Source organism: Lissotriton vulgaris, chromosome 2_2 (assembly GCF_964263255.1).
Source record: "Lissotriton vulgaris chromosome 2_2, aLisVul1.2, whole genome shotgun sequence".
NCBI classification, from domain to species: Eukaryota; Metazoa; Chordata; class Amphibia; order Caudata; family Salamandridae; genus Lissotriton; species Lissotriton vulgaris.
In genome coordinates, this window is record NC_141688.1 from 298,504,202 (window position 1) to 298,518,209 (window position 14,008).

General features: G+C 49.0%; 1 protein-coding gene across 1 annotated transcript in view; it reads left to right on the forward strand.

Moving 5' to 3' along the window:
• Positions 1-14,008, forward strand: part of LOC147729340 (astacin-like metalloendopeptidase) — a 173,144-nt gene that overhangs the window by 110,048 nt on the left and 49,088 nt on the right. The window contains exons 8-9 of the mRNA XM_086959830.1: positions 3,867-3,948; positions 4,875-5,002. Coding sequence (XP_086815956.1) covers positions 3,867-3,948; positions 4,875-5,002 — 210 coding nt within the window. The remainder of the gene's footprint in view (positions 1-3,866; positions 3,949-4,874; positions 5,003-14,008) is intronic.

The following is a 14,008-nucleotide window of genomic DNA, read 5'->3' on the forward strand; positions in this document are numbered from 1 at the left end:
TGAGCTTCATCTGCCAAACTAAGAGGGTGGCTGCCTCCTGTTTTGGCATAATCAGGGGTATCAGGCCGGTGCTCAAATTCTTTGATGCCCCCACTAGACAGCTTGTAGTCCAGGCTTCGATCCTATCCAGGATAGACTATGCCAGTGTCTTACTTGCAGGTGCGAACAAGGCAGAACTCATGCGGCTGCAACGAGTGCAGAACGCGGCCGCAAGAGCGGTACTGGGATTGCCCCGTCGTTGCTCGACGTCCAGAGCATTGCAATCGCTCCATTGGCTGCCTGTCGCTCGTCGGATCGAGTTTAAGGTGCTTTGCCTAGCTTTTAAAATTTTGAAAGGTATGGCTCCACCGATTTTGATGAATTTACTGACCCCATATGTTCCTTCTTGATCCTTAAGATCGATGGGTCAGAATTTGTCTGTTGTTCCACGCTTTCTGCTGAGCAGGATGGGTGGCCGCTCCTTCCGGGTAGTGGCGGCCAAATTGTGGAACTCTCTTCCCAGTGAAATCCGAGCTATGGAGGATTTACTGCTATTCAGACGTGCCATCAAAACTTTTCTTTTTAACTAATTTTCCTGACTTTGCCGCGCTTTGTGATGTTGTGTTTACCTTTCCTGGCGCCAGGACGCCCCTTTGCTGGGGCAGCTGTGCGCGGTATAAAAACCAATAACATAACATAACATAACATATTGTAATATCGATGAGATCAATGGGTGAATTTCACACTTGCTCATTAGCTCAATGTGCAATATAACATGATGCTTGATTCCTATGGAAGTGGTCATTATCCATGTATTAGTCTGTGTCCTTTTTTCTCTCCCTCACAGTGACGAATATACTTTCTACAAACCAAAGAATACACCTCACATATCAGGTGATCTTTTCTCTATTATCTATCAGGCCATTGTTGGTGTACAGACTCTGAGTTTCGGATTCTGGTTCTCTTTCCTCTTTTTTTGCGGTTCTGTGCCTGTTATTTTATAGCTTCCCTTTCTCTGTTCATGTTTCTGCAGAGTTTGAATTCGGTCCTATCTCTGGTCAGTCTTTTCCCCTAAGTCCACGTCCTGTCGTCGGTGTCCCTTGCCCTATTCCCTTTTTTCCTCTCCTATGGTTGTATTGGTATATTGATTATTACCACAAGGGTGCCAGTCAGATTCCAAGGTTTGGAGCCTTCTGCGCAGAGACTCACCCAGAGCTGTTGGCTTTATTCCCAGAGAGTACCTGCTCGTTGCCCTTCCCCTCTCACAGAGAGATGATGTCCCATAGAGCATACACAATATCATTCATAATAGTTTGTCAATTCTGTTCCTGTTGATACTATCATCCTGCCTTCTTATTGGTTAGTTTTCAGTTCATATCTTCTCTGTTTCGTTTTGTCCTGGCAGTATTATGCTGTGTAGCTCATTGGTCTCGATCCCAACCTATTCCAGTCCACAAATTCTGTCTTGTCCTTTGCCTTCCCTACTTTCAGGCATTTGTCTTTTTTATACTAAATCACTTCTCTCGAATTCCCCTATTCTTGCTGGATCTGACTCTCTTTACTTCTTAGTTTAGTACAGATCTCTACCAAGTTCATGGAATGGATGTCTATTTCAAATCATATTTTCATTAAATCTGCTTATATGTTTTACGCTGGCACTCACACTTTTTGCACTGTGCACCGCTTTGACACTTCTGCAATGATTCATCCATTAACCATTTATCAGATATGGATGACAGAGTTATTATTGGGCCCGATTCAAAGAATGAACTTAAGACTGAATCCTAAACTTACTACTTTTGGTATTCACAGAAGTTAGGATTTTGTCTTAAGCTAAACTTAAGACAGACTTAATGTAATGTAATGTAATGATATCTTGTAAAGCGCATGAATCACCCTACATGGGGTATCTCCGCGCTGTCGACCGCTGGGGAACCCATCCTGGCTTTCCCTCTGAGATGGTCCCTACTGGGTATCTCCAAGGTGAAACCAGGAATTCCCGGCGAATGTGGGGGGCCGTTGTAGAGATGAGGCAAGCTAATGCCCAGAGTTGCCGAGTGTGAACCCTGGTTAGAGTAGGCACCGAGGCGAGAATTAACGAGTCCGCTGACCCTGGTCCATGACCCTGCCGCGTCGGGAATTGAACCCTGGTCCCGGGCCGTCCTCTGCTTCCGGATCTGCCGGGTCTGCCGCCTCTAGCCAGTGAGCCACACCACTCCACTAAGACAGACTTAAGACAAACTTAAGACAAAATCCTAACCTCTGTAAATACCAAAAGTAGTAAGTTCATTCTATGAATACCAAAAGTAGTAAGTGCATTCTGTGAATGCCAAAAGTAGTAAGTTCATTCAGTGAATGCCAAAAGTAGTACGTTTATTCTGTGAATGCCAAAAGTAGTAAGTGCATTCTGTGAATGCCAAAATAGTAGTAAGTTTAGGATTGAATCTTAAGTTCATTCTGTGAATCGACCCTTCGTTTCCTGTTGAGCCTCCTGTTTTCAAGGTCTACAAGTCCAAGTTAATGTAAACCATTCGTAATGTATGTATCATACTCATGATTTGTCCATGGGCATTGATCAAGTAATACCAGTTCGAATCTAATATTCGCGGGCATATCTTCTGTCCATTTTGTTATTCAAACAGGTAAAACATATGGCTGTTTTCACAGCAGAAATACAGCTCTTGTGGAGGTAAAAGTGATGAACTTACATTGCTATCAGGCCGAAAGACCTCCATCTTGCCAGGAGAAGACATGCCAAGTTCCATTGAAAAGAAAGTTCTTGTCCTTAAGCATGTAATCCAGCATTGTTATAGTCAACCTGACAGTGTGAAGTTTCAATGAGAGTTATATCAAATAATGTATATGTCAAACATATCTACATGTCAAAAGATTCAGGAAGTATTCCATTGATGGATGAGTAATGACCCGTCTTGCATTGCAGGTACAATTATGACTTATATGTAGCAGCGAGTGTAATATCGATGACGACTGTGTATTAACATTTTGTTTTATGACTGGTAGAATGTAATCTAGGCATAATATATATGCTTTAGTCATGGCATTGGAAGTGTCCTAATGTCACATTTAATTTGGAGCAATTGTACTAATAAACAGACATTCACTCATCCAGTGTAAGTCCACTATGGGCATCTGCATATATGATATGTGTTTTAAAACTAATACTTCGTAGAAAGCTGTGTTCTTAGTTAAATTTCAGTCTGATGTTAAAGTATGTGCGGTCAATAGCTCTGTAGTTTATGAAAACTTTAAAAAAATTAAAAATGTTAATTGAGCATTAAATTGGGTCACAGTCTTTAATTATAATTGACTATTCCAACACCTTCCCTACTGTTGCGCAGGCTGGAGTTGGAATAGTAAATGATACAATTCCTAAATCCAGAGTGCCCCCTACAGCAAGTCCATCTAATGACTTGCGATGTAAAGATATTGCATTCTAACAGCGCAGTTGTTGTAACAACTGTGTTGTAATAGAACGCGATGTATTAGCATGCGTTGTAACATGCTATATTCGCTATTCTGCTTTTTGTGTTAAAACAGTAAGAAGATTACATGGCTGCAGACATTTAAACTATATTGGAACCAGGACAAACCAGCTAGTGACCTGTAGTGGCTTCAGTGCCATCTGATGCCAATCTGCAACACAAGTATTGAACTCTCACAAAACACAAACAATGTTGCATGAAATAAGACAAGCAAATCCCTGCTTCAAGACTCATGGGGTGAAAAATATGTGTAATAGTTCTTACCTTCTCTCACCCTCTGACAAACGGGGAGCCTTTAGTTATAAGAGGGCCTCCTATTCATTGGGCAGTGTTATAATAAAGTTTTACTTTACTGATGGCTAATTTTTTGTTTCACCCAATCAGGTGACTGGAGCAATTTTGCGAAAGATGATGGCAATACCTCAGACCTTCCTTATGACTATGTGTCAGTGATGCACTATGACAGGTAAGGCGCAGCTCATGGGGTGGGGGTGTGAATGTGCATGAGAAGAGATGTCAGGTTATGAAAACTAGCTTTTATCAGTGGAGCTCATAAGCAAATTCTGCCCCCAGCTCCTAGCAAGCTAAAATCCATAATCAACTGTGCCTTACATAATTATTCCAAGTAAAACAAAAGATACCATTAGACTCTAAGGGGTCGATTATGATGTCTGGCCGAAAGCCTCCTCCAAACACAGACTCTGAACCAACCTACTCACGGTCGGTGGTTCCAATCCATGGATTGCAATGCAACCAAACACTGTTCGGTCGGATTCCCATTGTTTCCTATGTTAGCCCGTGTTACTCAGAGAACCCGTCATAACACAAGCTCTTATAGGGAAATGGGGTGTTTGCGGAAAACCCTGCACCCTGTGGCAGGGTGCCTGCCACACAGTGCAGGGTTTTTCAGGGGGGCGCCTTATGTACCCCCTCGACCATCAATCATAGGCTGCATGGCCAGCCCCTAAAGTCACTTTTCGACAACCTTTCCATGTCGGACAGGCCAAGTCGGAAAGGTTGTTGGAAATAGACATCGTAATCCAGTGGGCAGAAACACTGTCCATAGAAGTGTACAAGTGCAAGTTCTAAACTATAACTACCATGAGGTGCTTCAATGTCTCACTTTTTCCCCTGCAGTTTTATGTAGTGCAAACTCGACCCAAAGTAAATAAAGCACTTTAGATGAGCACGAGTTACATTACACAATATTCATTTTGTAGGCACAGGGAGATCAAGTGACTTTCCCAGAATCACAGGATGCTAAGCCATTGCCAAGACTCGTACCCGATTCCCCAGTTCGAAAGTTGGCAGCATCCTCTCACATCCAGCTTCTCTCTTCCCAGATGAAACAGATTTAAGTTTGTGATGCAAGCTTTTGATTGATTCCTGCAGATATGCATTTTCAAACACGTCTGGGCAACCAAGCATGATTCCAAAACCGGACCCCACAGTAGCAATTGGACAGCAGTATGGACTCAGTAACCTGGACGTGGCGAAAGTCAACAAGCTGTACAACTGCAGTAAGTGTTCAGCTCTCGTAATTAAACATAGCAGGCACATGTAGGAGCGAGTCTTTGTTGTTATGCTAATGTATCATCTTGTGGGGCTGCGTTACAACCAGCCCTTCACACTACTCCTGCTCTATGAATTGGGCTCAAGACAAAATGGCGGCGTGTGTTGGGACAAACATGGCCTCCCTCATCAATAATAATGATGCTTGTATCAGTTGAGTGCATTAAAGTGAAAGCGACATCAGTGGCAAAAGGGAGTCTGCGGGTGTCCTTGGGAAGGTTGTCCACTTTATTCAAAGCGAGGAGTTTGTATATGCACAGTGAAAGGTGTCCAGAAAGGGCAGCTTTCACTTGGTGAATAGTTACTGGCTGTTCTGGTGAGACAGTAAACATTGGTAGTTTTAGGAAACCCTTTGCAAGTCCAGGAGAGGTCACAAAGCTTTTGTCGATTGCGTTATCCACATCCACATTTTTTGTGAAGCGCACACTCACCCGTAAGGGTCTCTAGGCGCTGGGGGCCATCGGGAAGATTAAGCAAGCTATTGCCCAGAGTCACATGGTGCTGGGCTAATCTGCCACCGTGCCGGGGATCGAACCGTGATCCCCAGATTCCGGAGTCAATCGCCCTAGCCGTGGCGCCACACCTCTTCCTGCAAGGAGTTGCAAGGAGTGAGAATACCCATTCTGGTGCCATCTTTCTATTGTGACACATAAAAAGCTCACAATATGAGTGTGCATTGGGACTTGCAGCAGCAGTTACCTATCACAATCAATATTTATACGTAGCAAATTCTAGCTCTAATCAGCTGCAAGGTGTGACTGTGTATTTTTTAATGTAAAGTTACTTCATAATGCCAATGGGACTTCTACTAAACAGTGGCATATGGGGGTACGTTAGCAGCATGGGTAAGGGGAACCATGGATGGTGTGGTGCAAAGGTAGAGGCCAATTAGACAGGTAGCACTAGGTAGCATACATAGAAGAAGAGGTCAGGAAGTTTTCTCTTAGCAACTATAGACTACTTACAATTCTTTACCAGCCACGCTACCAACCACGTACCTATACCCTTCATGGTGCACTGTGATTGGCTCACCAAGAAGTCATGAATACAGTGTGTTGAGTGTCCAGTAGTTTCTAGCTACTGAAATATTTCAAAGTAGACTCATCAAATTCATCCTTCTTCTTACATTTGTATTTGTATTTGTAGAGCGCAACATTCGTCCCGAAGGACATCACGGCGCTAGGAGAGCATAAAGCAAAAGGGTATTTGGTTGCTGCGCGGGGTATTCTTGAGTAATGACTAATCAACTTAGTATCTTGGAAACAGGAAGATTTTTAGCTACTTTCTGAAAAGCTGATATTTGTCAATCGTAAGTCAAGTGGGAGGTCATTCCACTGAACAGCAGCCAATTTAGAAAAGGAGCGGTCTTCCATCCTAACTCTGGTGGTGCGTTTAAACCCTTGCCAGGGCCTGATGGCGTGATCATCTTTTTCTGAATGAAATGAAGCCTTTGACATTGTCCATCAAAAGAGTTACAGGGGCGTGGCTAAGCAAGTTGGCTGGACCAACGTGATCCGTGCCGGCTCCACCGTCATGTAGCTGTCACTGGCATTTTTAGAGCCCCAGCGTAGCTGAGAACTACGGGAACTTGAACCAGACACCGTGGAGAATTAGAGGAGCCCGGCGGAAGCTGTCTGGTGATAAAAGAACTGAAGGGGAAAGTCCCGGAGTTGCAGGCGTGGCAGTGATGAACAAAATGGCGCCGACTGACTTTAGCCGCCAGACTGGAATATCGGTTGAGACTAAAGGGCTGAACGCTATCGGAGGCGAGTCAGGGAACGAGAGACGACAGCCGGAAGAAAAGAGAAATGCAAGCTCTTCCAGCTGGATAATCGATATGGAAGCCAGAAGACCAGCGCCCCTCTGAAGACAGCAGCCACAATTACAGGAGAGATGGTTATGTTATGTTAAGTTATGTTATTTATTCTTTTGTATAGCGCTACGGTTACTCAAAAAGAGTGTCCCGGCGCTTTAGGTAAGGAGAACTGATTCGCAATAACATAACATGAAAAAAAGAGTACAGAACAAACAGGTAGAAAAGGGGCTGCAGGGAGGTCTACTGAGTGAACAACCAGGTTTTAAGACCTCTCCTAAAGTCAAGAAGACTAGTAACCCCCCGAAGTGGGAGCGGAAGCGAATTCCACATCTGTGGAGCCAGCAGGCTGAAGGAACGGCCACCCAGGCGCGCTCTCTTAACTCGAGGGACAACCGCCAGGAGCAAAGATTCTGACCTCAGAGACCGAGCCGGATGGTAAAAGGCCAGTCTCTTTTGGAGATGCTTTGCTCCCACAGCATGGAGAGCCTTGTAGGCCAAAGTCATAGCCTTAAAGGCGATCCGTTTGCGGATGGGTAGCCAGTGCAACGTCAACAATAAGCCCGAGACGCTGACACGTCTGTTTAGACCAAAAATGGCCCTGGCCGCCGCATTCTGCGCAACTTGAAGCCGCTGCAACAGGTACTCTGGTAGGCCCAGGTAAAGAATGTTGGCATAATCCAACCTGGAGCCTATCAGAGCCTGCACAGTCAGCCTCCTGTGCTCCTCCGACAAAAGAGGCAAAAACCTCCGCAGCATCTTTAATAGACCGAAGCAGGTGCCGGTCACTCCAAGGATCTGGGCTTTCATCGTCAGCCCCTTGTCCATCTTAACCCCCAAGTTTTTAGCCATAGGGGAAGAACCGGACGGAGGGAACATATCGATGGGCCACCAGGCCTGCCAGCTAGGCTCCGTATCGCACCCGAAAAAGAGTACCTCGGATTTATCGGAATTGCACTTGAGGCTGTTCAGTTGGAACCATGTGAACACAGCCCCAAGGCAATTCCGGATACTCTCCCCGTCAAAGTCTGCCCCTCTCTCACAAGAAAAGAGGAGCTGGGTGTCGTCGGCATACGACACGATCCGGGCACCAAACGACTCCGCCACCGCCGCCAAAGGGGTCATAAAGATGTTAAAGAGGGTCGGGCTCAATATAGAGCCCTGAGGGACCCCGACTCCCAAAGGCGGCATCACGGCGGTGTCAGGCGATGTCCAGACCGTTTGCCGGCGGCCAGCTAGAAAGGACGAAAACCAGCTGAGCACCGTCCCCCGAAGACCTATCTCATAGAGTCTTGCGAGAAGGCCATCATGGGGGACGGTGTCAAAAGCCGCCGACAAGTCCAACAACACCAACATGACTTTGCCCCCGGTGTCCAACACCCCTTTGATAGTTTCAGAAACCTCAAGGAGCGCGGTCTCGGTGCTACGATTTGAACGGAAGCCAGACTGGGAGTCATGCAAGATCTCGTGAGTCTCCAAAAAATTAGAGAGCACCGACTGAACATGTTTCTCCAAAATCTTAACGAGAGCCGGCAACAGAGAAATCGGCCTATAGTTGGCTGGGACCCCCGGGTCAAGACCCGGTTTTTTAAGCAGCGGGATGACCATTGCCTGCTTCCAAACTGGCGGAACCACTCCCTGCCTCAACGAGAGATTCAGAAGAGGGTTCGCCAGTGGATTGATTACTTCCGCCAACTTACCCAAAAGCTTCGCTGGGCAAGGGTCAAGTGGATGTCACGGTTCGCGGCATTGCCGCGGCCGGCCATTTCCCCACACATACACGGGCGGCCGGAATACTCACTTCTGGTCGGAAGTAGAGTACCCGGTCTAGTTTCCGGGCAGCAGAGCACAGAAGCACTTCCGGGGGAAAACGCATAAACATCGCGTTTCCCGCCGGCTGGGTGCTTCGGATTCCGGATTCCAGGCTGGGTATCCCGCTGCTGAGACCCGCCTTGCCCGAGACAAGCCGCGCTGGAGCGCTGCTTGGCTGTCACGTCAGCCACTCGTAGGATTTATACCTTTCGCTCTTCTTGGACTGAGAAGACTAACCGCGCTGGAGCGCAACCCTGCTTCACGTCCGCGTCCCTCACTGACGCTTGTTCGTGCCTTCTCCTGGGGGTTCCAGGAACGTGCCGTTTTCTTTGTTTGCCTTAACCCTTATCGCGCAGGAGCGCATTGAGGGTGTTAAGAGGATTTTGGTTGCTTTGTGTGTTTATTTCTACAGTATCCCACTGCGCAGGAGCGCCAAAGGGATGCAACTGGGGAAGTGACTGGGTTCCAGTTACTGTTACTTGCGCAGGAGCGCACTCTTTTGTTTTAGCTTGGGTGAACGCGCAGGAGCGCTTTCTTTTAGTTTTGGATTTAGACTGCAATGCGCAGGAGCGCCTTACCATTGCAATTCACATCCGGAGGTGCTCTCATCTGGGGACTTTCTTTCCGGAAGCATTGGTGAGTCTTCAGAGGGTGACAAAGTCCGTGTGTGTATGTGGGGGGTGGTTCCTTTCCGGGTCTGACTCTGTTTCTGCCCTGTCTCCTTTGGTTTCCAGCTAACACCCAGACGCCCCTGCCAGCTCTACGCTATCCACTACCCCTTCACCCTGGCTCCCATCCCTGCGTCCATCTCATCCCTGTTGAGTTTCGCTTTCCACGATGGTCAGGTGGGTACAGGGACGGGTGCTCTTGTCGTCTCTGCGGAATTGCGTCACAAGCCAAGGTAAGACTTGTGGGGCACCTGACAGAATCCGAAGCCCACGGTATCTATTCCGCCCAGACGACATGGGCGACCCGGAGGCCACTCTGCAGGATATCGCAGTCATGCTGACTGCCATGCAGACAGAGAACCTTGCATTGCGCCATGATATAACGGCCCTACAGGGTCAAATGGCAGCCGGGGTCACCAATCCCTGGGGTACTACTCCCAGCCCTAGGGTTAGACAAGACGGCCTGTTGAGACCTCCAACGTTCACCTTTGGGGGGGTCCTCCGCCGCCACCAACCAAGACACCGCCATCCAGGTCGTCACTCCCCATCCTGTGCAGTTGGCCCCACCGGAACGTTTCTATGGTGATAGCACGAAGTACGGGATTTTCATACATCAATGCCAACTGCATTTCATGGCAAGAATCGCGGCCTTTCCGGACGACGCTTCCAAGGTAGCCTACATACTATCGTATATGGGCGGAGATGCCGCTCAGTGGTCAATTCCCTTGGTGGAGAACGACGATCCCATGCTTAACCACCTACCTACGTTCAAGGAAGCTATGCGGTGTATGTTCGCTCGCCATACCTTCGTGCAGGCCGCAGATAACGAGCTGCTTGGCCTTAAACAAGGCAACCAGGACCTGCTCCATTACATCACCATGTTCAACAGGCTTGTCATCGAGGCCCACTGGCCTGAGGATAAGAAGGTCTCTGTGTTCTATCGGGGTTTACGGGATGACCTGAAAGACCTTATCTCGCAATATCCCGCTCCGCCCGAGGCTATAGGTCCTTTCATCGACATGGTGGTGAAAATGAACTTCCGTCTACAGGAAAGAAGGACCGACAGGGGAAAAGGCAACGAAAATCGTCTCTTGCCTATCGGGGACAAGGGCGTTGAGAAAGCCAAAGAGGACTCCAATCCCCAGGGAGAGGCGTCGGAGCCCATGCAGATCGGGGGTTTGAGAGGACCCTTGTCAAGTCAAGAAAGGGAAAGTAGGAGGAAGCAGAACCAGTGCCTATATTGCGGCAAAAGCGGACACTTCGTGAGGGAATGCCCTGCTAAGCCCTCTAAACCACGAGGCAGAAGGCCATACGCATTGCCCATCAGCAATGGCGACAAGACGGGAAACGAGACAACCCAGTAGACATGGGGATCCGTCCTCTGGGTTATTCGTCTTGTACATCTGCGATCCCTGTGGTATACGACGGAAGTCATCACGTCGGCATGGCCGTATCCTTACGGAATCTGGCAGGAAGAACCTGGGAGGTAACCGCCATGTTGGATTCAGGGGCGACGGGCTGTTTCATAGACACCGCATTTTCCAGCGCCTTGGGCATCGACACAGTAACGAAGGCCCAACCAGAACCCGTCAAGGCGGTTGATGGAACAGACCTAACTTCCGGACCTATCAGACACCGAACAGAGAACATGACGATGACCTTCTCAAACAACCACACCGAGTCCATCAGTTTCGACGTTATCGACGCCCCTCAATTCAAGGTGATCTTGGGGTTGCCGTGGTTGGTGAAGCACAATCCCCGCATAGATTGGGTGACCAGAACCATCCACCTTGAGTCGGAACACTGCTGCAGCGCTTGTTACGTTAAGGACGACCTGCCAGGCCCTCGTTTCATACAGGCACACTCGTTGCCTGTAGTCGGCATGGGACTGGTTACCCAAGGAACCATACCGAAAGAATACCTGGACCTAGCGGGAGTGTTCGACAAGAAGGGTGCCAACACTCTTCCGCCACACCGGTCGTTCGACTGCCGCATTGACCTGATTCCCGGCTCCACGTTGCCATGCAGCAGGATCTATTCACTCACGGAAAAAGAAAACATCCACCTTCGCTCGTATCTGGACGAATACCTGGACAACGGGTTCATTCGTCACTCTAGATCACCGGTTTCCTCTCCTCTTTTCTTCGTGTCAAAGAAGGAAGGGGATCTGAGGACTTGCATAGACTTTCGCGCCATGAACACCATCACCATAAAAAAACGGTACCCGCTTCCGTTGATCCCAATTCTCTTGGACCAAGTCAAGAAAGCCTCCATCTACACGAAACTGGACCTACGGGGTGCATACCACCTTGTTAGAGTCCGGAAGGGTGATGAATGGAAGACCGCTTTCCGGACAAAGTTCGGCCTATTCGAATACCAGGTCATGCCTTTCGGACTCTGCAACGCCCCCGCCGCATTCCAGTTCTTCATCGATGAAGTATTGAGAGACTTCATCGACGTCTTTTGTATCGTCTACATAGACGACATCCTGATCTACTCTCAGACCACCAGAGAGCACGTTCAACACGTACGTTCCGTTCTGAAACAGTTGGAAAAACACCGCCTGTACGTGAAGTTGGAGAAGAGCGTATTTCACGTCACATCTGTTGAGTTCCTGGGGAACATCATCACTCCGGCGGGCATTCAAATGGACAACAAAAAAGTAGAAGCCATTCTGTCTTGGCCTACCCCGGAGTCCGTGAAAGGGGTCCAGAGGTTCCTCGGTTTTTCCAACTATTACCGACGTTTCATCACCGGCTTTTCAGAGATGGTGGCCCCCATCACGCGCTTGTTGCGCAAGGGGGTACGTTTTGGTTGGGATCAAAATGCCGACGACGCCTTCCAAGAACTAAAGAGACGGTTTACCGTAGCCCCAGTCCTGGTGCACCCCGACACCGAGCAACCCTTCATAGTAGAGGCAGACGCCTCTAGGGACGCCATAGGCGGAGTGCTATCACAACGAAACATCGATACGGGACATCTGCATCCTGTGGCTTTTTACTCCAAGAAACTCCAACCTGCTGAACGCAACTACACCGTGTCTGACCGGGAACTCCTAGCCATCAAAACCGCGTTTGAGGAATGGCGTCACTTCCTGAAAGACTCAAAACACAAGGTGACCATCTACACAGACCACAGAAACTTGCAGTTCCTACGTTCAGCACGTGCCCTCACGGCCCGACAGCTCCGATGGACCCTATTCTTCAACGAGTACGACTTCGTGATCACGTTCCGGCCAGGGAAAGACAACGCCAAGGCTGATGCGCTGTCGCGGCTGGCCGAATCCGAGGAAGACGCCGAAGACAACGAGCCAGTCCCCATCTTGCCGGAGAAACACTTCCAGGGCGTAGTCGCTTCTATGGATTCCATTGGCCAGGCAGAACTAGACAGGAAACGGTCCTATTCCGTTGTCACGACAGGGGATGAAGAAGACGGGTCCAGTGGGAGCGGTTCACTGCGCTTCGGCAACCAAACACATCTTCCAGGGGTACCCGAACAGAAGAAGGCCCTTTACTCGTGTCATGATCATGTCCTCTCCGGCCATCCTGGTTACCACAAATCGCTCGATCTCGTGCGAAGGACGTTTTGGTGGCCAACGATGGTGGCCGATACCAAGAAACACGTGAAGGACTGCGCTGTTTGCCTGCTAGGCAAGAACAGATCCGAACCACCTGTCTGCCGTTTGCAGCCCATTCCGGTTCCTCCTTGTCCATGGCATACCATCTCCATGGATTTCGTGGTTGAGCTCCCGCTCACCAAGACCGGTTACACCACAGTTCTCACTATAGTGGACCACCTCACCAAGATGGCTCATTTCGTTCCCTTGACGAAACTGCCCGCGGCGGCTGAACTGGCCTTGATCTTCGTACAGGAGGTGGTTCGCCTCCATGGCATTCCTTCTGTGGTCATAACGGATCGGGGATCGCAATTCGTGTCCCGTTTTTGGAAAGAGGTATGCAGGATACTCGAGATGGACGTGCGCCTCTCCTCAGCGTACCACCCCCAGACCGATGGTCAAGCCGAACGAACAAATCACACCATGGAACAGTACCTTCGCTGTTTGCTGCTTACGGTCGAGAAGGAATGGTCCGAAGTACTATGGATGGCTGAGTATGCGTACAACAACAGCAAACATTCTGCCATCGGCATGTCCCCCTTCTTTTGCCTCCATGGACGTCATCCCCGCACTTCGGCGTGGGAGGGACCTCCTGATAGCCGCCTGCCCACCGTGCGGTCTTATCACGAGACGCTGCGCGACATCTGGCAACAGGCACGGTTTGAACTGGCCAAGGCGAAGGACACCTACAAGGAGCACGCTGACGCTCACAGACAACAGGAACCCGCTTATCACAGGGGTGATAAGGTGTGGCTTTCTATTAGGCACCTCAACGTTCATGGTCCCAAGAAGCTGTTGCCTCGTTTTGTGGGTCCCTTTGTTATTGAGAAGGTGGTCAACCCTGTGGCCATGAAACTGTCTCTTCCTCCGCACATGAAGATCCATCCTGTCTTCCATGTCTCCCTTCTGCGGGCGGTCCTGTCTGGCGGCTCCCTGCCGTCTCCTCCTTCTCCGGTGGTGGTGGAGGGCCATGTTGAGTATGAGGTCAGGGCTATCTTGGGTTCCCGCCGTACCAGGGGCAAGCTTTTCTACCTGGTGGACTGGA